The 24,868-nt window shown below is 46.0% G+C and overlaps 3 protein-coding genes across 3 annotated transcripts in view; 1 reads left to right on the forward strand and 2 right to left on the reverse strand.

Moving 5' to 3' along the window:
- LOC109481688 (uridine 5'-monophosphate synthase-like) overlaps positions 1-752 on the reverse strand; it is a 14,742-nt gene extending 13,990 nt beyond the window's left edge. Inside the window, exons 1-2 of the mRNA XM_019784275.1 lie at positions 587-752; positions 8-106 (exon numbers count right to left, since the gene is read on the reverse strand). Of these exons, the coding sequence (XP_019639834.1) occupies positions 8-106; positions 587-727 (240 nt within the window). The 5' untranslated portion in view covers positions 728-752. The remainder of the gene's footprint in view (positions 1-7; positions 107-586) is intronic.
- A 224-nt stretch (positions 753-976) lies between these two features.
- LOC109481726 (mediator of RNA polymerase II transcription subunit 25-like) lies at positions 977-16,373 on the forward strand. The gene is made up of 22 exons (XM_019784317.1): positions 977-1,046; positions 1,645-1,803; positions 2,210-2,255; positions 2,827-2,951; positions 3,466-3,564; positions 3,849-3,969; positions 4,476-4,629; positions 4,970-5,122; positions 6,037-6,293; positions 6,669-6,761; positions 7,100-7,265; positions 7,456-7,553; positions 7,876-8,226; positions 8,680-8,811; positions 9,384-9,466; positions 9,962-10,127; positions 10,509-10,691; positions 11,483-11,632; positions 12,034-12,120; positions 13,461-13,535; positions 14,973-15,137; positions 15,854-16,373. The coding sequence occupies exons 2-22, from the start codon at positions 1,652-1,654 to the stop codon at positions 16,049-16,051; spliced, it is 3,054 nt and encodes a 1,017-aa protein (XP_019639876.1). The 5' UTR covers positions 977-1,046; positions 1,645-1,651; the 3' UTR covers positions 16,052-16,373.
- A 174-nt stretch (positions 16,374-16,547) lies between these two features.
- On the reverse strand, positions 16,548-23,403 carry LOC109481693. The gene is made up of 5 exons (XM_019784280.1): positions 22,703-23,403; positions 20,295-20,432; positions 19,505-19,719; positions 18,759-19,006; positions 16,548-18,388 (listed from the first exon to the last, which is right to left on the reverse strand). The coding sequence occupies exons 1-5, from the start codon at positions 23,003-23,005 to the stop codon at positions 18,234-18,236; spliced, it is 1,059 nt and encodes a 352-aa protein (XP_019639839.1). The 5' UTR covers positions 23,006-23,403; the 3' UTR covers positions 16,548-18,233.
- Positions 23,404-24,868: the final 1,465 nt, after the last annotated feature.

Raw genomic sequence — 24,868 nt, forward strand, 5'->3', positions numbered from 1 at the left:
TACTTACTGTGGCCAATGGCAGGGCTGTATACGGCACTCCACACACTGTTGCAAACTTGGCTCCAGACTTTTTTGTGGTCTCCCATAGAAGTTCTGCCACTTCATTCTGATGGAGGGATGAAATCAATCTGATGTCAACTTTATGTTCTAGACATTGATAACAACTGCACTTAGCTGATACATCATGCTAAATGGGACCATTGACACCTAAATGTCACTCAATCAAACGTGAACCATCAACCTAATATATTAATATAGATAACTGCCATCACTTGCCTAAACTAACCTAACTGGTCACAGCTTTTATAGATACTCGGGAACCTGCAAAATCCTGAAGATACATTTAGAAGTTTTTGTTGTTTTTATTCATATGTAGTAGGTTGGGGTTGATGAAGTTGAATTTCTGTCCAATTTAAACATTATAAAGTTATTTTTTCAAGCTTTGTTAGACCAGACTGCTTGTAATACAGACATAAGATAGCAAACCACCTGTGGTCAATTATTGCCAATAAACATACAAATACACACCGCACACGTGTGAGAGTGTTGGGGGAGGGGGGCGTGAGAGAGAGCGAGCCGTACCCACCATGATGACCGGATAGCTCACGATCACGCGCAGATCGAAGTAGATCGGGGACTGGATCCCGCTCTTCAGCGTGAAGTCGCCAAACTTCACCGCCTCGATCGCGAAAAGGTCCAAAATCAACTGCTCGACTCGGTCAGACATCTTTCTTTCGATTTTTGGTTCCCCGCCAAAAATTTCTGACCTTTGACCTGAACCCGGTCAACGCAGATTTATTTTTTAATCTAAACATTTACATACATCATATAAAGCTGTTCATTTGTAATACAGTGAAACATATAATAATCTTTTAATTCTTTTCTGTTGTTATTTTATCCAGAAAGAAAATAAAACTATATTTTGGTGCGTGACCTTTGACTGATTGCCGCAAGGGATGCTGGTCTGTGGGTGAGGAAGTGTTTCGTAAAGAAACCGGTCCGAAATAAGGGATAAAACTTGTCCGATCGTCCCTCGTATTTTACAGGTATTGTACGAAGTATTCAGTTTTCTATGTTCTCCCCGTTTTAAGCATAGGATAGCGGGAACAGTTAGACATGGGCAGTTAGACATGCGGATACAGAAGTGTCGTTTACTCCAGTGTAAAATTTAGGGATTTCTCAATTTTATTTTCATGAAAACGGGGATATCATCGTTGAACCTGTTACTAGTGTTCTTGACCTCCTGAGGGAATGAAGGCTTGTACTTGGCTCATATTGTCTGTTTGTTTGTGTGTCCGTCTGTGTGTGTGTGTCTGTATGTGTGTTGTTTGTTTGTGTGTGTCAGTACGTTTGTGTGTGTGTGTGTGTCTCAGTGTGTGTGGTGTGTGTGTCAGTATGTGTGTGTGTGTATGTGTGTGTGTCTGTGTGTGTGTGTGTGTGTGTGTCTGTCTGTGTGTGTGTGCAAATAATACATATAATAATTGCATAATACACAACCTCACCAAGCAAAGGTTATTCCTGTTTTTGAGTAGGTCATGATTTTTGTCATGTAGATACATTATCATTTCATCAAATGCTAACTATGCAAATCAGGACCTAACTTGCATAATCAATTTATTGATTGTTTATCGCTGTTGTTGCCAGGCCCACCATGGTGGTACCGAACCCCCCTCCCACCCCGGAACAGACAGAGCCCACGGTGCAGCAGATTAAGGCTGACGTCGTGTTCGTCATCGAGGGAACGGCCAACCTGGGAGCCTACTTCAACAACCTTAAGACTTCTTACATCATTCCTACTGTCGAGTAAGTCTCCTTCATTACTCTCACCCTTCTTAAACAACTTCAAGACTTCTTACATCATTCCTACTGTCGAGTAAGTCTCCTTAAAACTTCTTTCATTCCTACTGTCGAGTAAGTATCCTTAATTACTCTAACCCTTAAGCTTCTTTAACAACCTCAAGACGTCTTACATCATTCCTACTGTCGAGTAAGTATCCTTAATTACTCTAACCCTTAAGCTTCTTTAACAACCTCAAGACGTCTTACATCATTCCTACTGTGAGAGTGAATACTTCCTCTAGTAGAGAGTGGTCCCAACTTTAGCTTGTGTTCTGCTGAGCTACATGTACACACAATATAATGATATCATATGTTTGTACCCCTCCTGTTGTGATGCCATCAGTTTATGGGTGTTTATCTCTCCCTTTAGGTATTTCAACGGAGGCCCTGTGGCAGAGACAGATTTTGGAGGGGATGTAAGTTGTTTTATCTTTGTTACAAAACATAACAACATTAGGCCACACCAATTTGTTTCTGGAACATTTTTGGTAAAAATAATCTGTGCGTAGGGTGTTCTTTTCTTTTCTCTTTCATTTTGAGGCAGCCGCCTTCCACTAGCTGAAGATTCTGCTGCCTTCTTGTAGCTAATACAAGATGGGGTTTGCCAAGCCTCCATCCAGGATAGTTGTGTAAAGTCCCTTTCCCAAGGGCACACGATCGGTGACATGGCAAGATTCAAACCCGGAACCTCTTGGTTCCGAGTTGAATGCTCTGTTACGCCACACGATCTCAAATTGGTGTTTGGCTTTACGATATATGATTGTGTTTAGAGTTAAAACCAGTCATTCAGGTCTTCCTCAGTAGACTGACCCAGTGAGGCTTGTCACGTGGCTTCTTTGAAGTGTGATGTCAACACTTGTCTACTGAGGAAGACCAGAGTGACTTGTCTCTAGGTGAGAGAACTTTTTGTGTTGGAAGTTTTAACTCTAAACATGTAACTACCAACACAGATGAACTTCCACATGGTTGTATTCTGTATCCTCCCAGTACGGAGGTGCGCTGTACGGCTTGATCGTGTTCCAGACGGCAGACTGTGCCCCCGAGCCGGCGACTCTCTGTATCGCCCCCACCAGCAGTGCACACGTCTTCCTCACATGGCTCGACAGGATCAAGTAAGACAACTTAAGTTATACCAGCTATACAGATACTAGGTAAGAAGTGGTGTAATGTAGCCAGCTGCTGCTGCACCACATGCCTGCGAAGCTGGTTATGACTCTTTGTATTGCCCCCACCAGCAGTGCTCACGTCTTCCTCACATGGCTGGACAGGATCAAGTAAGATAACTCAGTTATAATACATGTACCGGCTATACAGCTATGAGCCAGCAACTCTCTGTATTGCTCCCACCAGCAGTGCACATGTCTTCCTCACATGGCTCGACAGGATCAAGTAAGAAACTGAGTTATAATACAAGTCATGTACCGGCTATACAGATACAGTTATAATACAATGTCAGCTGCTGCCATGCCGCATGCCTGTGAAGCTGGTTACGCCGAAGGGCGGTTATACCGGCTATACAGATACAGAAGCTGGTGTGTTACACCAAAGGGAGAAAGAAAAATGTACAATGTATTTATTGGGTGTTGGACTGTTTACAGGTTTATTTATTTGTTTGTTTGTTTCCAGGTTTGTAGGAGGGGCTGGCCACTCCTGCAGCCACATTGCTGAAGGTCTCAGCTCCGCACTTCAACTGTTTGACGATTTTCAGAAAGTTCGAGAACAAACGTGAGTGAAGCAGCATTCGCTTTATTTAAGTTGCAAATAGTGTTTTCTCATATAAAGACTGAAGTGATTAGAAATCTGTACTGTATTTGTGCATCTTGTTTTCTTCTCAGCTTAGCAAATGTCCTGCGTCAAAGTCAGTTCTTCATCTACACAGTGTCCTGTGCCATCCTAGAGTCAGAAAGCACAACTGCACCATGTGACAGTGATACAAGAGCACTGAACCAGTTGTGATGCACTCAGTAAATTCAGTCAGTAAATTCTCTGCTCCACCATTCCACCTTCAGGCCCAGCCTGCAGAAGCAGTGCATTCTGGTCTGCAACTCGCCCCCCTTCCTGATGCCGTCCATCGAGAGCATCGCCTACAGCGGGCAGACGGCCGAGCAGCTAGCAGGCATCATGGGAGAGGTCAGTACGGGGTCAGGGGTCAGGTCACTGGGTCAGAGGAGGTCAAAGGTTAGGTATGGCCTACAGCGGGCAGACGGCCGAGCAGCTAGCAGGCATCATGGGAGAGGTCAGTACAGGGTCAGGTCAAAGGTTAGATATGGCCTACAGCGGGCAGACGGCCGAGCAGCTCGCAGGCATCATGGGAGAGGTCAGTACGGGGTCAGGGGAGAGGTCAGTACAGGGTCAGGGGTCATGGGAGAGGTCAGTACAGGGTCAGGGGACAGGTCAAAGGTTAGATATGGCCTACAGTCGGTCTCACAATCACATAGTTGTTTTCTTGGTGTCACATTGCTGTTTCCTCGGTCTCACACCGCCGTTCTGTGCCCATGATGTACAGAGAGGGATTGACTTCTCTCTATTGTTGGGGGTGAGTACTCTAGTACTACTACTAGTATCATATAATGTAGTGGTCTCACACTGCTGTAAGTTTGTCTCACACCGCTGTTTTCTGTGCCCATGCTGTACAGAGAGGGATTGACTTCTCCATCATGTCCCCCCGGAAACTGCCTGTGCTGCAGAGGCTGTATGAGAAGGGGCTGGGCAGCAGCCAGGACCAGTCTCACAAGGACTACACCACAGACCCAAGACATCTCATCCTGCTGAAAGGCTTCGAGCTTAAAGGTCAGAAATCTTTCAGTCTGACTCTGTGTGTGTGTTTGTGGTGTGTGTGTAGGTGTGTGTGTGTCTATGTGTGTGTGTGTGTGTGTGTGTGTGTGTGTGTGTGTGTGTGTGTCTATGTGTGTGGGGGGTACCTGTGTGTGTGTGTGTGCATACCTGTGTGTGTGTGTGAGTGTGTGTGTGTGCGTGTGCGTACCTGTGTGTGTGTGTGTGCGTACCTGTGCGTGTGTGTGTGTGTGTGTGTGTGTGTGTGTGTGTGTGTTCATCTTTGTGTCGTGTGTGTGTGCGTATGTAAGTGAGTATATTTTTGTGTATTTACATAACCATGTTCCCTCCCTCACAGAAAGAGTAGCAAACGTGGAAGGGAAGGACTCCAGCATGAAGCTGACCTCTGACCTCGACCCCAAGTCTCTCCATGGCAACAAGTCCTCAGCCCCCACCTCAAACCCTGGTGCACCTGGAGCAAAGGCTGCTGGGAGTCCTGCCAGGAGCACAGGTACAAGGTTCATTAGGCCGGCTTCTTTGAACAAGCCATGCGAAATTTGTAAAATCTAATCACAGATCAAGAGAAAAAACAGTAATCTAATAATAACCATTGTCATTGAGTCCAAAATATGGGATAGTTTGCCTTTTTTTTCTATGTTTGATTGTCTGTATATTATATTTTTCTTTATTTTTCCTAAAAAAAAGTGTTTAAAGAAACACAGTCCTGTTTAAATTTCTGAACCTGACATCTTTCTCACATTAGGTTGGAGTTCTATTTTTACGTTTTCAACTGATTTTGGACAGTTTTAACTATAGCTCAGTCAGTTTTCTGTACACATCAGTGAAGGTTAGACTTTCAGGTAATAAGATACACCAAAAATAGTTACTGAAGTAAATGGATATGTTTTTGGAAATGGTCAGACGTTTCATGATCAGGTAGCATCCACTAGCTTTCGTCACTGACACTGGAGAGTTGTCAGAAAAGCAGGTTTATAAGCACGAGGTATTGACTGAAATGCAAATAAGTGAAGACAATTTTTTTTCTGTTTAAAGTTAAAACTTTTGGTCCAATACAAAAAAGTTCTGTCACCTACAGCTTACGACCAGTCACTCTGGTCTTCCTCAGTAGACTGACCCGGTGAAGCTTGTTACGTGGCTTCTTTGAAGTGTGATGTCAACACTGCGTCAAAAGTTGGACCAAAAGTTTTAACTTTAAACATGTAACTACCAACACACACACAGATGAACTTTCATGATAATTTTTTTTTCTGTACAGTTCCCACAGGTTGCACTGTCACCAGCAGCCCACAATACAGTAGTCAGTACAGTCAGTATTACCCACATGTAGTCCAAAATATGGGATAGTTTGGCTTTTATTTGCCTAGTCAATGTTAAATTGTCTGTACAATAATTTTTTTTCCTCAGTTCCCACAGGTTCCACTGTGACGAGCAGCCCACAAAGCAACAAGCCGCGGGCCAGTCCCGGGGTCAACCTGGGGTCACCGCCCAACAAGCCACCCTCCAGCTCCGCAGCTACATCACAACAACCCTCACAGCAACAACCACTACAGCAGCCATTACAGCAGCCGTTACAACAACCACTACAGCAGCTACAGACTCAGGCTACAGCTAGACAAGAACAGTACGGGCAACAACCGGTCGTACGGCCACAAACACAACAGGTTAGCCTATAGGAGCACTCAGGTCCAGAGGTGTTATAATTCCTCACAGTATAAACTGTTGTGATTGAATCTGAGATATGCTCTGGATAGAAAAATAATTACTAATTAATCAATTAATTGATAAACAAAGCTAATTACTTTTGTTTACCTTCACAGAGGGAAGAAATATTTTTCTATCCAGAGCATATCTCAGACCTCGCTCTTTTTCTGCTTCTAGTTTTATGCAGTGTAAACTTTGTTGTGATTAAATACTCGATACCCCCATGTTGAGTAATTTCTGCCTGTTGGCCTATATAGCAAGTGGCAGGACAGAGCTTGAGGGGCTGGTCAAATGCTACAATGTGTATGTGAAGTAACTTCTGCCTGTTCGCCCAGGTGCGTCCCCAGGTGTCGTCAGGGCTGCTGAGACCGTCTGCTCCAGTTGCCACGACAACAACACCTCTGTCTCACCTGCCGACACCTCAGCAGGTAAATCATAAGTCAATCATGTTTGAAATTAAAACTTTTTGGTCCAACACAAAAAGCTCTCTCACCCAGAGCTTTTGAACCAGTCTACCAGATACCCTTGACTCAGTGTTGACGTCACACTTCAGAGAAGCCACGTGACAAGTCTCACTGGGACGGTCTACTGAGGAAGACCAGAGTGATTGGTCGAAAGCTCTAGGTGAGAGAACTTTTTTGTGTTAGATCAAAAGTTTTAACTCTAAACATCATGTTTCCCTCCAGGCCCCCACCCCTCCCCCTGTAAGCAAGCCCGGAACTGCAGGCCCCCCGAAGGCTCACATCATGTTGTTCTTGTTCTCCAGGCCCCCACCCCTCCCCCTGTCAGCAAGCCTGGAACCGCAGGCCCCCCAAAGGGCGCCCAGCAGATAGCAGCTCACATCATGAAGGAGGCCATCGCCCGGGCGCGCCAGCCTTCTCCCAACGTCACTGTGCAACCATGGAGACAGAACGAGCCAAGATCTGTGTCAGGTGATGATGATGATGACTTTATTCGCAAAAGCAGATGTACATCGTTGAGTCTTAAGATGAAGTATGACATGCTAGCTTACGGAAGCAAAATCAGTTTAACCCTAAGTTGTACAAATTCTGAGGAGGCTACAAAGAAAACCCATGCTGTTTGTAGATCTGCCTGTAAGTTTCTAATCTGTGACTGTTTCAGGAGGACCTCCCAGGATGCCTGGTGTGTCTCCGACTCCCAACAAACAACAGCAGCAACAACCAGGAACCTGGCAAGGCGGGCCTCCCAAACCTACACAGGTAAGGAGAGGCATTGCACATTGTTGTAACTTCCAGGACATAAGTACTAGTATTGTTTTTGGTTGCCTTAACTGATTGCTTGTGTCAAGTCCACACTGGCACATGGGGAATTGAGTCATTCCAGGTTGATTTTCCCTGAAGTGGTGGTACAGTTCAGTTCCAAAACATTCCTAAACACCCAATACAATCTTCAAGTCTGAAATCTACGAATTCCTGTTAGAACCTTGCTATTGACTTATGTAACTGAACTTGTTTTTAAACTTTCATTTTTTCGTTGCTAATCTTAGTGTGGTTTTGACCATATTCCTTCTTCTTGTTCAAGCTACCTACGTCAACCAGTATGACCCAATCCATGGCTGGCCCCACCAGTTTGACCCAGTCTATGGCTGGTCCAACCAGTCTAAACCAGTCCATGGCTGGTCCCACAAGTATGACCCAATCCATGGCTGGACCTACTAGTCTAACCCAGTCCATTGCCGGCCCTACAAGTCTTACGCAGACGATGGGTGGCCCCACCAGTCTGGCTCAGTCCGGCCCCCTGCAGATCAGCACCATCTCGACCAGCCAGCCGCCCTCCATGAACACCGGTATGATACCGGGGATGACGCAGGCGCCGCCACGGATTCAGCAGCAGCAGCAGCCACCGCAGCAGTTTCCTGTGTCCCAACCTCAGGTACTGCAGCATCATCACCATGTAGTATCATGAAAGTTCATCTGTGTTGGTAGTTACGTGTTAAAACTTTTGGTCCAACACAAAAAAAAGTTCTCTCACCTGGAGCTTTCGACCAGTCGCTCTGGTCTTCCTCAGTAGACTGACCCAGTGAGGCTTGTCCCGTGGCTTCGTCTACCAGATACCTTTGACCCAGTGTTGACACTTCAAAGAAGCCACGTGACAGGCCTCACTGGGTCAGTCTACTGAGGAAGACCAGAGTGAATGGTCAAAAGCTGTAGGTGAGGGAACCTTTTTTTGTGTTGGACCAAAAGTTTTAACTCTAAACATCACCATCCTTATAAGGATCACCTGCATCAAGTGAATACACCTGGATAGAGTAAACAGTGCTTTGTTGATGTTGATGTTCCATATTGTAAACTTTGCGATGTAAACAAGTGTTCGTGTTTATTCCAGCCAATGCAAACAGGCGTACAGCAAGGCCCCCGAGCTGCCCCTGCCCCTGTGCAGATGCAGTCTCAACAGGCAGGAAACCAGCCAAGGAACAGGCCGATCTGGACGGGGGCCTTGGAATGGCAGGAAGTGCCGGTAACTTTGTTTGTTTCGCATAACCAGTAAACAGCCTTTAAATGTAACACACCAGTTTTGTACATGTTAGTACAATCTGCGCAAGACTGGGAAGGACCCCTACTCCTTTCGATAGTGTGGTGGGTTCTTTAACGTGCTTGGGGTGTGGCTTTTGCATAACTGGTAAACCGCCTTCAGGCATAGCACACCAGTTTTGTACAGTAAGTACAAGCTGCGCAAGACTGGACTGTAAGGTTTCACACTGGAAAGGACCCCTCCTCTTTTCGATAAGTGTGGTGGGTTCTTTAACGTGCGTGGGGTGTGGCTCTCCGTCCATTTAGTGTCCTATCTGAGGGACGTCCCTAACCGAAGCTACATGTAGGTACTCATTTCTACCTGAGTTAAGTGAGGAAAGTTGTGTAAAGTGCCTTTCCCAGGGCACAAGATCGGTGGCATGGGTAGGATTCAAACCCAGGACCTTTTGGTTCTAATCCACACGACTCTCCTCCTGGCTGACATTCGATAGCTCAGCGTTACCTCTTTTCTCAGTAACTTTTAGTGAGTTAACCTTCGACCTCTTGTTCCATCCTCAGCCAAAGAACAGTCCAAACGACCTTCCCCAGAAGGTCAACCGGTCGCTGGCGTGTCAGGTGTCCATCCAGCCAGGAGAGACTCTGTAAGTACCTCACCGCCCAGTTGACTCTGTAATCCTAGGCACGGTCTATGTTTCTGGACATTCTACTTTGCCAAACAAACAGCAATCCCGTATCTATTTAAAAAAAAGTAGCATACCAACTTTGATCCCTTAGTTAGCACACCTGTTTGGTAATTGTTTTCAACTCATATATTATGGCGTTTATAAAACATTGTACACTACATGAAATTGCCTGTAAATTTTACAGTAAATCACTCAATGCGGTAATGGCCAATTTTCACAGTCTGCAAAAAATGTACATTTTCGCGGAACTTTAAATTCACAGAATAAAGGAAGTCCGCAAATAATTTGTACATGGTAGTGATAAATTTGAGGTACAAAGGTGACCGCAAAAGCTGCAAATCTTAATGTACAGCAAATACAAAGTGATTTACAGTACCTGTGACATTGAATACAAAGCTTTGCATAGCCACGCCACAACAAGATTCAGACTGAAAGCCCCAGTTGTATTGTTAGGCAAGCGGACAAGTGGCCGAGCAAGCTGATCATGCAGCTGATCCCTCAGCAGCTGCTGGTGTCGCTGGGCTCGCTCTTCCGTAACTCTCGCACCGTCGGGTTTCACTTCTCCAACAACGACCAGGACGCTCTACGGGCGCTCTACCGCGTCATGGCCGGCGGATTCGTAAGTAGCTTTGCTTCTCAAGTTGCTCTTTCGTAGTCCAGTGGCTGGCTGTGTGTGAGTGTATCTGTGTGTGTGTTTGTGTGTGTGTGTATCTGTGTGTGTGTGTGCAACAACCAGGACGCGCTACGGGCGCTCTACTGCGTCATGGCAGGCGGATTCGTAAGTAGCTTCTCGAGTACGCGTGCGCACGCGCGTGTGTGTGTGTGTGGTGTGTGCCTGTGTGTGGTGTGTGTGTGAGTGTTGGAGAAGTGACCCAGTATGTATTTTTGTTTACAGGCCGGATGTGTGCATTTCCCACACGTGACCCAGTGTGTGTGTGTGTGTGTGTGTGTGTGTGGTGTGTGTGTTGGAGAAGTGACCCGGTGTGTGTGTGTTTTGCAGGCTGGATGTGTGCATTTCCCCCACGTGACCCAGTGTGACGTCCGGGTGCTGATGCTGCTCTACAGCGCCAAGAAGAGAGCCTTCATGGGGCTGATCCCCCACGACCAGACCAGCTTCGTTAATGGCATTCGCATGGTCATCACCAACCACAAGAAGGCACAGCAGCAGAAGGCATTACAAAGGGTGAGCATACTACTACTACTACTACTCTATTACTACTACTACTACAACTACTACTACTACTGCCTACAGAACACACAGCAAACACACAGCAGCAGAAGGCATTACAAAGGGTGAGCATACTACTACTACTACTACTCTATTACTACTACTACTACAACTACTACTACTACTACTGCCTACAGAACACACAGCAGCTGAAGGCATTACAAAGGGTGAGCATAGTACAGTAACTATTACTACTACTACTACTTCTACTTCTACTACTACTACTACTGCTACTACTGCTACTACTACTACAGCTACTACATAGTTTACATGGCTACTACTACTGCTACTACTAGACTACTAGACTACTACTACTATAACATTTACTAGTAGTACTACTGCTACAACTACTATGGGCTACTGCTACTACTACTGCTACTACTACTGCTACTACTACTACTACTACTACTACTACTACTACTACTACTACTTACTGTCTACTACTACTGTGGAGTTCAGTGGTGCAGGGAATTGTCCTGACCACCAGGGTGTCAAAAGAGGATTATGAACATGATTGAGCGTAAATAATCTAGCGGGTTCTATACTCACCATGCCCCGATGCTGTGCCCTTGGGAAAGGCACTTTACACGACTTCCCCACCTATACGGTGGAGTGACGCCCACCGAACTTCTTAGGCTAATCTGTCTGAATGGGTGCCCAAAACACACACTACAGATTTGGTGCCCCAATGTGTCAACATCTGCACATTTGCCACCAAGAGCCGTAAATTTATATATTCTTATCAGATGCAGCAGCAGCAGCAGCAACAGCAGCAGCAGCAGCAGATGGGAGGGGGGCTGGGGGTCGTGCAGCAGCCAAACACACAACAGATGCCGTTTCCCCAGCAACCACAAACACAACAACAACAACAAGCACCGTCATCTGCACAGCAACAGGTCAGTTACCGGAAATTAACGTTTTTACCTGACGTGGCAATCAGCCGTTCTAACTTAAGTATACTTAAGTTTGTGAACTGCCAGGCGTTGTGGTATTTTAACACTAGAAAGGCAACATCTGCAAAGCAAATGCATAATGTTTACCTTCGCATATGGTCTGCTCTCACTGTTAATTCTTACTCAAACACATTGAGTCTAAATCCCTCCTGCTATAAAATTGCAACATGGTGTAACCCAACACCAGTTACCATGGTGACAGACATTTGGTTCAGGTCATTTACCTTATTTGTTTGCAGAAGAAGAGGAAGAAAAAAACAGAGCTAAACATGTGTTTTCCTTCTGCGAAGGGTAACATAATAAGCACTGTTCAGAGGGGTCCTCAAAACTGTTTTTGTTTACAGTATGGAAACCATGGCAACCTAGGAGGTGGGGGAAACATGATGAGCAGCCAATCAGTGGTCAGCACTTCATCGAGCAACATGAACCAGGTGAGCTTAAGCCAATCAGCTGTCAGATGGACAATACATCAGCCAATCAGCTAACACTGTCACCAGCCAATCAGCTAACACTGTCACCAGCCAATCAGCTAACACTGTCACCAGCCAATCAGCTAACACTCTCCACAGCCAATCAGCAACAGTATTTGGTGTACACGTCTGTGTGTGTCTGTGTGTGTGTGTGTGTGTGTGTGTGTGTGTGTGTGTGCGTGCGTGCGTACACGCATGTGTGCGTGCATGTGCGTGTGTGCGACAGGTATTTTTGCTATACAATATACTGGTCTGCAATACTGACCACACAGTAGGATCTGGCCCGTGCTTAGATCACACAGTAGGTCTGTCGCAGAAGGAATCTTGTCTACGGCCTGTGCTTTGATCACACTGTAGTGAGTAGATCTGTACCAGAAGGGATCTGGTAAAGCTTTCTTCATCAGCTTCCATGGTGATGACACATGCTTTTTTTTGAGCTGCCATAATCATGAGGACTGCTTTTCTCCAGTTTCCATAGTTACCACTGCTGCTCTGTCTGGTCAGTTTCTATAGTTGTGACTGTTGCTCTGTGTCTGTCCAGTTTCCACAGTTGTGCTTTCAGGTCAGTTTCCATTGTTAGTGGCTGTTCTGTCTCTTCAGTTCCCATAGTAGTTACAAGTTCTGTTCTGTCTCTTCAGTTTGTGATGACTGGTATATATTCTGTCTCTCCAGCTCCATAGTGATGACTCCAGGTTGTTCTCAGTCTCTTGAGTTCCATGGCGATAACTGCTGTTGTTCTGTCTGCAGTTACCATGGTGATGTTGAGTGTTTTTCTCTAGTTTCCATGGTTAAAACTAGGGTTCGTTTTCCAGTTTCCATGGTGATGACTGGTGTTCTGTCCCTCCAGTTTCCATGGCAATAACTGCTGGTGTTCTGTCTGCAGTTACCACGGTGATGTCCAGTGTTTTTTCTCCTGTTTCTATGGCTATAAATTTTTTCTAAGTTCTTTTTCCAGTTTCCATGGCAATGACTGGCATTCTGTCTCTCCAGTTTCCATGGTGATGACTGGTGTTCTGTCCCCAGTTTCCATGGTGATGACTGGTGTTCTGTCTCTCCAGTTTCCATGGTGATGACTGGTGTTCTGTCTGTTCAGTTTCCATGGCACTGACTGCTGGTGTTCTGTTTGCACTTACCATGGTGATGTCCAGTGTTTTTTTCTCCTGTTTCTATGGCTATAACTCAGGTTCTTTTTTCAGTTCCCATGGCAATGACTGGTGTTCTGTCTCTCCAGTTTCCATGGTGATGACTGGTGTTCTGTCTCCCCAGTTTCCATAGTGATGAGTGGTGTTGTTTTTCCCCAGGTGCCCAGTTCTGTCCACCCCGTAGCCCCCCACGCGCCTGTGGCCACTCTAGACAAGGAACGGCACCAGAACCTGGTGAGTCCACATCACCTTGTCTTTGCAGCTGCCTCCTTGCCAGTGATGATGTACATTGTAGCCCAGTCACTATGGACATTTCTTCACTTCTGTAGTGCCCTATGGCAACAAGGGAGCCACACTTCTGCACTTGTGTATTGCTTGGCTGTAGCCATAATGGCTCTACGTTTCTACACTTTTATATAGCCCTGCCCTATGAGCCCACATTTTTGCACTTCTCTAGTGCCATACTGTAGCACAATGGACCTACATTTCTGCACATCTATTGTGCTATTGATATCCTCCACATTTCTGCACTTCTTTGGTGTCCTATGGACCCAACATTGCTGCACTTCTCTAGTGGCATGCTATAGCCCTATGGACCCACCGACATGCTGGCCATGGAGAACTGCTTACCTATGCGCTGTGGAGGACTGCTTGTGATGTATCATTTTACTGGACCTTCTTGTGCCTCTACCTTACACTGTGGAATCGTATTGGGCAACATGTCATGCAACTTTATGGGGTGAATCTACCTGTACCTGCAATGTTCTTTTAAATTGTGGATTTGGTTACCTGGTTACCTAGAAATTTGGTGTGTGTTCAGGTCTTGACCTACCAAAAAAATGATTAGGTTGCGGATCCCCTGGCAGCTTTCCTTGGAACTGCAGCAGATGGTTGCTGATTTTCCTTGCTGTCCTCCGCAGCTTAACATGTATCTAGTTTTGCCACATGTTTTCAGTACCTGCTCACCCCGTTGTGTTTCCCTTCTGCAGCTGAAGATCCAGCAGCTTCAGCAGACGTTAGAAATGGCGCAGAAGTAGCAGCAATTATGTGATTCTCCTTGGTGTGTCTTTCCCCTGCAGCTGAACATGTATCTAGTTTTGCCACCATGCCACCAGTACCTGCTCATCCTGCTGTGTTATTGTGTTTTCCCCCGGCAGTTGAAGATCCAGCAGCTTCAGCAGACGTTAGAAATGGCGCAGAAGAAGCAGCAATGATGCGATTCTCCTTGCTGTGTCTTTCCCCTGCAGCTGAACATGTATCTAGTTTTGCCACATGTTTTCAGTACCTGCTCACCCTGCTGTGTTTTCCCTCTGCAGTTGAAGATCCAGCAGCTTCAGCAGACGTTAGAAATGGTGCAGAAGTAGCAGCAACCTGCAGCTTAAGTTTTGTGATGTGATTTCCCCCCTGCAGCTGAAGAATCTGATGTCAGAACAATATTCTCCTTGCTGTGTCTTTCCCCTGCAGCTGAACGTGTACCCGCTCACCCTGCTGTGTTTTCCTCCTGCAGCTGAAGATCCAGCAGCTGCAGCAGATGTTAGAAATGGCGCAGAAGTAGCAGCAATGATGCGATTCTCCTTGCTGTGTCTTCCCCTGCAGATGAATGTGTATCTAGTTTTGCCACGTTTTCAGTACCTGCTCACCTTGCTGTGTTATTGTGTTTTCCCCCGGCAGTTGAAGATCCAGCAGCTTCAGCAGACGTTAGAAATGGCGCAGAAGAAGCGTCAGCAGCTGAACCAGCAGCAGCAGCTCATGGAGCAGCAGCAGCTGCAGCAGCAGAGGTTACAGCAGCAGCAGACCAACCAGCAGCTCAGGAACCTGCTGCTCAACCAGCAACAGGTAACAAAAAATGATGTTATGTTCCTTTTTTTTACAACAATTGTCATGAAGCAGCAATAGACATTTAGTCAGCAGGCTGGGTGGTTCTGATGGTCTTTGTCTTTCATTTACCTCAGCAGCAGATGTCTCAACAGATATGCACATGGTTAGATGCACCATGGTTGATGCTGATGGTTGCTGATGGTTTTCTGTCTCTTGCAGCAACAGCAGATTCACAAACCAAACCTAGGCAGTCAGTGGGTGGGCCAGCAGCAGCAGCAGTTGCAGATGCACAATCATGGGCTAGGTGCTGATGATTGTTGATAGGTCCTTATGTTTGCCTTGCCCCTACAACAGCAGCAGATCCACATGCACATGGGTTAGATGTTGATGTTGATGGTTGATGCTGATGATTGTTGTCTTACCCATACAAAAGCAGCAGATTTTCCAGCAGATGTCGCAGTAGATCCACATGCACATGGGTTAGATGCTGATGCTTGATGCTGATGCTTGATGCTGATGATTGTTGTCTGTCCCTTACAGCTGCAGTACATGGGTTAGGTGCTGATAGTAGATGTAGATGGTTGCTGATGGTTGATACTGGTGATTATTGTCTGTCCCCTACAGCAGCAGCAGATGTCTCAGCAGATGTACATGAGTTAGGTACTGATGGTTGTTGATGGTTGATGTAGATGGTTGACTGATGGTTGATGCTGATTGTTGTCTGTCCCTTACAGCAGCAGCAGATGTCTCAGCAGATGCACAACCCAAATATGGGCAGCCAGTGGGCGGGGCAGCCACAGCAGCAGCAGCTCCATCCGCAGGGTCCCATGATGCAACAGCTTCCACCGCATCCTCCGCAGCCCCAACAGCCAATGGGAGGCCTTCAAACCAACCTCCTGGAGGACCCAAATCTTCACGACCTCCTCAACTGATGACATCCGGGGGCATAAAGAGACTATTTCTACACAACCCAGTCTTTTCTCATAGGAAATTCAAACTCTACTACTGGATAAATTACGGAGATAATATCCGGACGTTTTGAGTGACATCCACCACTCTTCTTCAGTGTCACTAATGAACTAACAGAACTTGATAAAGCATATCGAGTTCTGTTAGTATTATGAACGTATTGTTTACCTGTATGTCAAACTTCATCAACATAACCCAGCCTTTTATTTAGTCAACGTTTCAGTGACCGTCTGTCACCTTCCTCAGGGCAATTCTGACTGGTTCACATTGCACTGCAGCACAGGTGTCGCTGTTATACAAAATGTAGATGCATTCCTAAACGTACAATATTTACACACATACACATATGCGTGGTTACAGGGAACTGTACAATGCAGTCCCAAACGTAAAGAAGCAGCGACACCTGTGCTGCAGTGCAATGTGAACCAGTCAGAATTGCCCTGAGGAAGGTGACAGACGGTCACCGAAACGTCGGCTGAATAAAAGTCTTGGTTGTGTAAAAAGAGTCTCTTTATTCAGTGACTTACCAACATGATGAAACTATTCACAAAGGCATTTTATTCCTGCTGAATAATGTACAGTAAATTTCCAGGACTTCAGATTTAAACTGAAGCAGGAGAAACTAATGCATTATAATTTAGGGCTCGAAACACTTTTATTTGCATACCTGTGCTGGTGCAGGTAACATTGACAATATACATACCTGCAACAAACATGTTTTACCTGCACCGCTCAGAATTTAGTAAGAATGGTTTACACTAAAAGCCTTTCAGAAACCATTGCCATCATATCTTTAAATTTATACTTCTTAGGTGGTCGAAAAAGTGACTGGTGGTGCAATCATGTGAGGAAGTTGCTTATACAATTGTAGTAATCAATTGTACGATGTAATTCATTTGGATATTACCCTCTGATCATAGAGTACAGTTCCAAACATTCACACTCAATACAATCTCTCAGTAAGTCTGAATAAAGAATCTCCAAATTCTTAGGCTCTGGAAGTGGATTGTAGAAAGGTGGTTGGATTGATGTTGGGCTCTGTGAAGGTTTCAGCACATAGCCGTTATTTTCAAAGGATATTACAAAAACACTGTCCAAATGAACTTCACTTTTGTACAGCTTGCGTAATAAAAATGGCCACTTCGAGGATGAGTGCCTTTCTGGTCTGTTCATTGCAAAGACAAGTCCTTGATCATTGTAGAGTTGACTATTCAATCTTCTACAATTTATCCAAATTTCTCTAAACTTACAGACAAAGAAAAACTATCAAAAAAACTTCCCAAAACCCACAAATTTTGGAAAAGGTGGGACATTACGTCTTCCAAGAGAAGTCAACCCCTTCAGATATAGTTTTAGACTGAACTGATGATGGCGACTATTGGTTATTTACTATAAGTAGTGAGGTAAGGATTGGCGATCAACTATTGGATGTTAATAATAATGTCTGTAGTGACACAAGGAGCTATTTCTTATTGGCGATCAACTATTGGTTACTGATGAAGAGACAAAGACACGGCCAGCTCAGTTTATATCTTTATTCTCCTGACAAGACTCCAGTCTGGGAAATGATTGAAACTCAGCTTTAACTTAACTTTGTCGCACGGCGTCATGGCCGATTGTTCATCTCTATGGTACAAATAAATAAGGACTTACATACATAAATAGGGACTCTTACATTCATAACGTCTATGTCAAACACACATAATCGGTTCTTATGTACAAGTGCACGGTGTGGAAACCGCTTGTTGTTGTGCGACGGACGCAATAGCTTTACAGCGCCACCCAGCGAAACGCCGTGGAATCGCAATAAATAATTCTGTACATTCTGATTGTCAAAATATCTGTACATTTTCTCTCCGTCTTCTAGCAACGACTTTGGATCCTGATTGCACTCAAAAAGTTCAACTTTCGACTTAGGTTACTTAGCCCTATCTGTCACGTGATTTTCTGCCAATGGCAATGTCCGGTTTGTCATGTGATAATCACGTGCCTGTGCCTAGTTCTTCACGTGACGTTCACGTGTCAGCAGCGTGGCGTTGCCCCGGACAGTGCTGCTTGTGGCAGACGAACTTGCAGGTGATCATCACGTGTCTGTAGCTAGTTATTCACGTGTCGTTCACGTGTCAGCAGCGTGGCGTTGCCCCGTCAGTGCTGCTTGTGGCAGACGAACTTGCAGGTGACGCGGAACTTGAGGCAGTAGCGCCAGAACGGCCCCTCGTCCCACCGGCTGCAGTACCGGCGGCAGTCGCGAGTCTCCACGCAACGCGACGGGTTGCTAGGGGCAACCTCCGACTGGTCGTCTGCGGGAACAATAAGAGGGAGCTACGTTAGAAACATGTTCAACACGTACAGCATTGACTTTTATATGTTCCATTTATACTATATCAAAAATAGTCAAATAGTATACTGTTATTTTCGATACATAGAACTTAAAAGCATTATAATTACTTTAGACGTTAGAATAGATATAGATATCTAGTAGAGTAGATATCAGCTAGATATGTAGTAACTCTGAAGAGCCTAAAGCCATACATCGTACCTGTTACAATATTGTTGTGCAATAAAGTTTGACTTTCACTTTGTTCTTATGCATGTTTGTAGCCAGGCTAAGGCCGGAGAAACAAGAAGAGCAGCAAAGTCACAAACAGACAAACAAACAAACAAACTCACCAGTAGCTGCAAAGGCAGACACGTCATAGTCCATCTCTCCGGAGAACTCGTCCTGCGCATGCGTCGCTGTTCCCTCGTTGACGTCATCCACGCTGACGATGACGTCATCGCCGTGCCTGATGACGTCGCGCCTGCTGTGTTTCCGGTCGTTGCGGCGGCGGGCGTGACGCGACTTCCGGTTCAGCGAGCGCTTCTTCTTCTCGGACCGCTGCTCTTTCAGGAAGGCCCGCAAGGCGTCGTCTTCGAACCTAAAGGGGACAACATCCGAGAGATCGTGGTTAGCAAGTAGAACTGGACAATGCGTCGCGACTCACGACATTACAAGGAGTTTGTTGGGATAAGAAATCTTCTTTTGTCATCCTTGACTGAGGTGACGCATGGTGCTTTTTAAAGTAGCTACTGGTGCATGTACATGTATGGGGCCAAGCACTGAGTCACCTCTACTCTTTTCGAGAAATGTGTTGGGTTCTATGACATGTAGAGGTATGACGCCAATAGAGTAATGAAACACTAGCCTCTACCAGGCTTCGGGAGGCGGCTGGAAAGAGTAGAAATCGGCCAAATAGAGAGATAACATGCCAAGGGTGCGGCAAACTGTTCCGAGTCTCCAACAGACCAACTCCCTCCGCATGCTATCTCTCTATTTGGCTCTCTTTCCAGCCGCCTCCCGAAGCCTGGTAGAGGCTAGTGAAAAAACAACAGTCGGTAGGTGGATGACTTGAGATTTTAAGGAGTAATATACTTACGGTGTGGGTGCGTGGAACTTGCGGGGCTTGTAGAGCGTCTGGAGCCGCGGGTGCTTCTTCATGAGCTCCATGTGCTCCATGACGCGCTTCAGGTCGAAGATGTAGACCAGCAGGGTTCCCGCGCACATCTGGTGGCCCTTCGGGTGGTTCGCCAGGTAAGCCATGCCCGTGGTGTAGTCATAGCCGCGGAAGTACTCCGCTGGGCCCTTTCCTTGCTGTGGGAACAACAATAACGGGACGTTAGTCAACAACATTAACAACAACGGGAGGTTAGTCAACGACAATGACAATGTCAATGAACTTTATTGCATTTTCATGTCCCATTGGGGCTAGATGCAGCAAGTTGGCTACGAGAAAGTATCTGTACCTATAATTTACATGCTTCTTCTCTCTTCTTGGAACATATTTGTAAGCCAATTTACAATATGTTTTTTTTTTCAATTAAAAGGACGTGGGTAAGTCAAATACCGCACTTGGGAAAAACTTATGATCCCAAAACTCCCCCATTGCAATAACTTTTTTTTTTATTCCGCCATATTCCCTGGTTTTAATTGTCACTACATGTACTACCAACTCTTCTTACAAGTGACGTCATTAGGAAGTACACAACAAACAAACAAACTCGCGAGGTCTCATGTATTTTCAAACGTCTTGTAGAATATTTTTCTTTCATTGTAAAAGTGGCCGCGAGAATATAAGTTGTACCTAACTTGAGTTCGCAGTCACTTAGTCCATATCTTTTCATGTGTAATCATCATTGTGTTTCTGAATAAAAAACAAACAAACAAACCTCGAACATGCCGATGAGTTCGCGCCACTGGCCGTCATCAGGGGTCAGCTCGTCCCGGCCCAGGTCAAGGGTCGTGGTGACGTAACACACCGGGAAGCTGAGCACGTGACACTTGCTGACGCGGAAGATGACGAAGTGCTGAAGGGAAAAAGAAAAAAGAAGAACAATAGTCATTATTTTGTCCGACAAATGTATCTGTATCTGTATAGCCAGTATATTAAATCGCCTTTCGGCGTAACACACCAGCTTCGCAGGCACGCGGCGCGGCGGCAGCTGGCTATATTACACCGATCGACTTGTTACACCTAACCCTTGAACAACTAACTCTAGACACTGTTTAAAGCTATCTAATGACTATGCCCCTACTGTACTTGGTGACAGTGAGTTCCAGAATGAATTCTTGAACACCTCAATCCTTGGTTGATAACTGGTACTTGAAGGCGTGGCTATTTCTTGTTCTCTTTAACCAAGTTGAAGATATCACTAATGCTAACATCACATTTTCAAACCGGGGCCCGGTCGGGCTGTTTGCCGGAACGAAAAATAAACAATTCATATCAACAATATGATAATATGATATCACAAATGATAAGTCTTTTCATTTTTGTGTTTTGTCGCCTTTTATATGTATACTTTTCGTTCCCACAAACTTAGTGCCCCTCTTTAGAATTTAGACAGTTTCTAGCGCCTTTTGTTTATAACAGCTCGTGACTGACAACCCCGGACGCCGCTCCGGTCAGACGGTTTTTCTGTGCAGCAGAAAGTTTTCCGAGAAGGCAGAGAGAAACGGGAGCTCGGGGCAGCTTCCGTAGCCAGCTTTATATAGAACTGGGGGTTTTGTAGTCTAACTCTTCGGCTGTTTTCTGATTAGCCCAGTTCTAAAAACGGGGGTAATTCAACCAGGCCGGCTATGCTGTCTATATGCAATCAGAAAATAGCACATAAAAGCTCCCAAAGACCCTGAAGACCCCCAAACCTCCAGTTTTTGGCATGTTACGGAGGCTAGGCTCGGGTCCGTTCCGCGCTTTTGTGCCGCCGGCATTCTTTCCGCCGGACTCCGGGTATCCACGCCGCGCCCGGCCCGACATGCACCGCGACCGCAACAACATCAAAAGCAGCCTAAAGGTCACCAATTACCACGGTTCGGTCCGGCCGACTGCGCGCCTTAAGGGCGGAAAAACGGACCGCTTTAAGGGCGGAAAAACTGAGCTTTAAGGGCGGAAAAACGGACCGCCTTAAGGGCGGAAAAACTGCGCGTCTCGCACGGAGGACTATTTAGAGCCTGATTAGGGAAGCGCCGTGCTGAGAGATTAAATTTACTAACAAAGTCACCATGAGACAAACTCAGATTAAGAAGCTACAATTTAGTAGTTGTTACAGCTTTCAGTGTTACAGTTTCCAATGGTTGGTACAGTTTTCAGTGGTGCAACAGTTCAAAGTAGTTGCTACAGTTTCCAGTGTTGCCAGTTTCCAACGATTGGCACAGTTTTCATGGTTGCTACAGTTCAAAGTAGTTGCAACAGTTTTCAGTATTATATTGCTAAGTTTTCAGTCACGAGTTGCTACAGATTTCAGTAGTTGTTACAGCTTTCAGTGTTACAGTTTCCAATGGTTGCTACAGTTTCCAGTGGCTGCAACAGTTCAAAGTAGTTGCAACAGTTTTCAGTATTATATTGCTAAGTTTTCAGTCACGAGTTGCTACAGTTTTCAGTTGTTGTTACAGTGTTGAAATCAAATGTTGCGTTATGAGTAGAGACGACCTCCGCGCGTCTGGGCCGGTACGGAAGAGGCTTTTGTTGTTTCCTAAACTCCTAAATCCGCGCGGCTTATTAGCTTACCCCGGTCTGAGCAGCCTTCGGGCGGGAAGCAGCGACAAGCCTAATGACGTCGGGTCTGCGCTCATCCGGAGTTTTGTTCTGTTCTGTCTGATGTTTCGAACTAAAGAAAACCTGAACACGGTACGGACTGACGGGTCAGGGCTGTCGCGGACATGAACTGTTTTTTTTTTACACGTACATAAACGAAATACGATTACCTGCCAACTGAATGTTTTAAGAAATGCGACATGCAAGTAAAGACCAAATTTTTGAGCTGCGATTACGGAGTGAAGGATCCGGTCTCCAACAACGTTTAGCCAAAGTAAGCGCTAGACATTCAACGTGAAATAGAGAAACACGTAGTATATAACATATATGCTAAACTGACAAAGGCAGTGATATGAAGAACATACCAGCCTCTGGCTAGGACCAGGCTACCCAAGACCCTCTTGCAGGCTAACTCCTCTGGTTTTGCTGTTTCTATTTGGCCAATTTCATCTATCATTCAAGAAACTTTGGGGAGCCTCGGAGAGGCTGCTAGGTACTCACATACTACATAGTACAGCAAAGCGGACAGTTTATGATACTTACGTTTTCTAGGTCGAACCAGGCATGCACGTTGACCATGGCCAGGTCGTTCCTGCGGAGCTCCCTCCGGGTGTACCGGCGGCCCTGCCCGTCCTCGTCCCCGTCGGCGTAGCGCTCCGTGCAGCGGTCGACGGTCGGGCGGGCTTGCCCCATCTCAAGCCCGAAGATGGGGTGCACGTCGGCCCGCGGGACGGGCCCGGGCCTGGACAGCTCCGCACCGGGGCGGGTCTTACTCTTCCTCGGGCGGGAGGACACCGGCACACCGAGGACGGCGAGAAGAAGGACCGCTACTGACGTCACGTTCATCTTCGTCTCAGGAAAATTACTAAAAAGTCAACAAGTAGTCCTTAAGGAGTCGCACAGCTACGTCGTTGGGAGAACACGTTGCAGGTGATCTTGCAGGAAGCTTAAGAACGAGTTGAGCACGCCGTCGTAAGAATTAGTCTTGAGAAGTTCCGTACGTAAGTAGAGTGTCGTGCTGTCCTGTCTTGACGCGGGTTAGGTTCTGTACTAGCGCGGGTAGGGACGCTCGCGGGTTTTATACCCGCCCGTCTTTTGTGTTTCTCTATCCAGCAGGATCGTAACGTCCCTTCTGTAACCGGTCGTTCCCCCACAATGACGTGACGTGAGCGGCGGACAAAGGACTCATCTGACTTGGAAATGTGACATTTGGGAGAAGGTTTTTTCCCGTGGACGTCCCGCTGAGAAAGGCCGCCGGGGAAAAACAGCTGCCTGCCCCCGAGACGTTTACCGTGAAACTGCCGAGTCCTCAGGGTTTGGTTTAGACCCGACATTTGGTGTCAGCTCTACAAACAAGCGCTTAAAGCTATTCCACGCCTCTAACACTACAGAAGCAACAATTGCAACAATGTAACCAACCTGCCAAAATATTGACACAGTCAACACACGGACAAGGGAAGGGATCGGATGTCTGTAAACTTTGTAACAAGAAAACGTAACAAACCCGTGGGACCCGCTGGAGTGGTGGGCAAATCTCGCGTTTTGTTGCGGCGCGTGGGGAAATGTTGACTCTCCGCATCAGGAGTATACATCTACCAATCAAAAGACTACGAATTACTGTTTATGTAGCTAACTTCAGTCTCTGGGAAACTAGTTTAGGGCTAGGCGTCCTCTTGGCGACAAAAGTCCTGACGCCGTATCGCGATCGACGAAACATCTTGGCGACGAAAAATCTTGAACCCTAGACTCGGGACAAGATTTTTCTATGAAGCCTTTGTATGTAATCTCCAAGTAGATATTGAGATGGATACTCTTGCAACCCGTCAACCAACCAACTAACTGACCTACAAACAGATTTCACATGGGCGTACTGAAGACGCTCCTTTTTTCCTGATTGGGAAAAAAGGCTCTAGCTGTGCGGGCAAAGATCACGGGTTATGATGATGACCTAGAACTAGCTATAGTAATTAACAGTGACTGGGAATTTCATACATAGAAATTTTAGGTGCAGGTTACGTTTCTCCAACGAGCAAATGACGTCCTTGGTTTTCTCGATTATTTCTGAGTAATAGTGCCCGGGTTTGGCGTGAGTGCGATCCCCGGCATGGGACCAGGAGTATCTTTCTGTTTCTACTCTCCTAATTCTTAACTTACATCTGTATGTGATATACAGGAAATGGAAGGTTTGTTTTTGTAATCAAGATTGGCATCATCAAATACCAAATCCCACACATCTACTTGGAGATAATTGACATTTCTGAGCTGTGAGATTTTTCGGTCATGACTGGGTCTGTAGGGAGCAGTGGCCGCGTTCCCAGCCGCGCCGTGACGTCACAATGACGTCAGCAGGGTCGCAAGGGAAGGAGAAGGGACAATGGGAGGCGGACAATAGCAGCCGTCTAGCCTCTAACAGGCGTTCGGGGGGGGGGGGCGGCTGGAACTACATGTAGTAGGAATTGGCCAAATAGAGAGATAGCATGCCAAGGGAGTTGGTCCGCTAGCCTTGAGAGTACAGTTTGCCGCGCCCGAATGTAGTCTCTATCGGACTAACTCCCCTGGCAGGTTATCTCTACTCTCCAAGCAGAGGTTTGGGTTTTGGGTAATTTTTGACGCGTTTTTAGACTTTTTTATCGGGGTTTCTTTTTTGCATTGAAATTTTTGTTTCACCCACACCCACACCGATGAAAAAGTAAATTAAAAAAAACGCCA

This window comes from Branchiostoma belcheri, unplaced genomic scaffold, assembly GCF_001625305.1.
Source record: "Branchiostoma belcheri isolate BF01 breed outbred unplaced genomic scaffold, Haploidv18h27 scaffold57, whole genome shotgun sequence".
NCBI classification, from domain to species: Eukaryota; Metazoa; Chordata; class Leptocardii; order Amphioxiformes; family Branchiostomatidae; genus Branchiostoma; species Branchiostoma belcheri.

Coding starts and splice junctions, on each gene's coding strand:
- LOC109481693 (XM_019784280.1), bottom strand. CDS start 23,005: ATGAACGTGACGTCAGTAGCGGTCCTTCTTCTCGCCGTCCTCGGTGTG. Junction 19,007..19,504: donor AAGTTCCACGCACCCACACC/GTAAGTATATTA, acceptor TGTCCCCTTTAG/GTTCGAAGACGACGCCTTGC. Junction 18,389..18,758: donor GTCTGCCTTTGCAGCTACTG/GTGAGTTTGTTT, acceptor TTGTTCCCGCAG/ACGACCAGTCGGAGGTTGCC.
- LOC109481726 (XM_019784317.1), top strand. CDS start 1,652: ATGGTGGTACCGAACCCCCCTCCCACCCCGGAACAGACAGAGCCCACG. Junction 9,467..9,961: donor ATCCAGCCAGGAGAGACTCT/GTAAGTACCTCA, acceptor TTGTATTGTTAG/GCAAGCGGACAAGTGGCCGA. Junction 11,633..12,033: donor CGTCATCTGCACAGCAACAG/GTCAGTTACCGG, acceptor TTTTGTTTACAG/TATGGAAACCATGGCAACCT.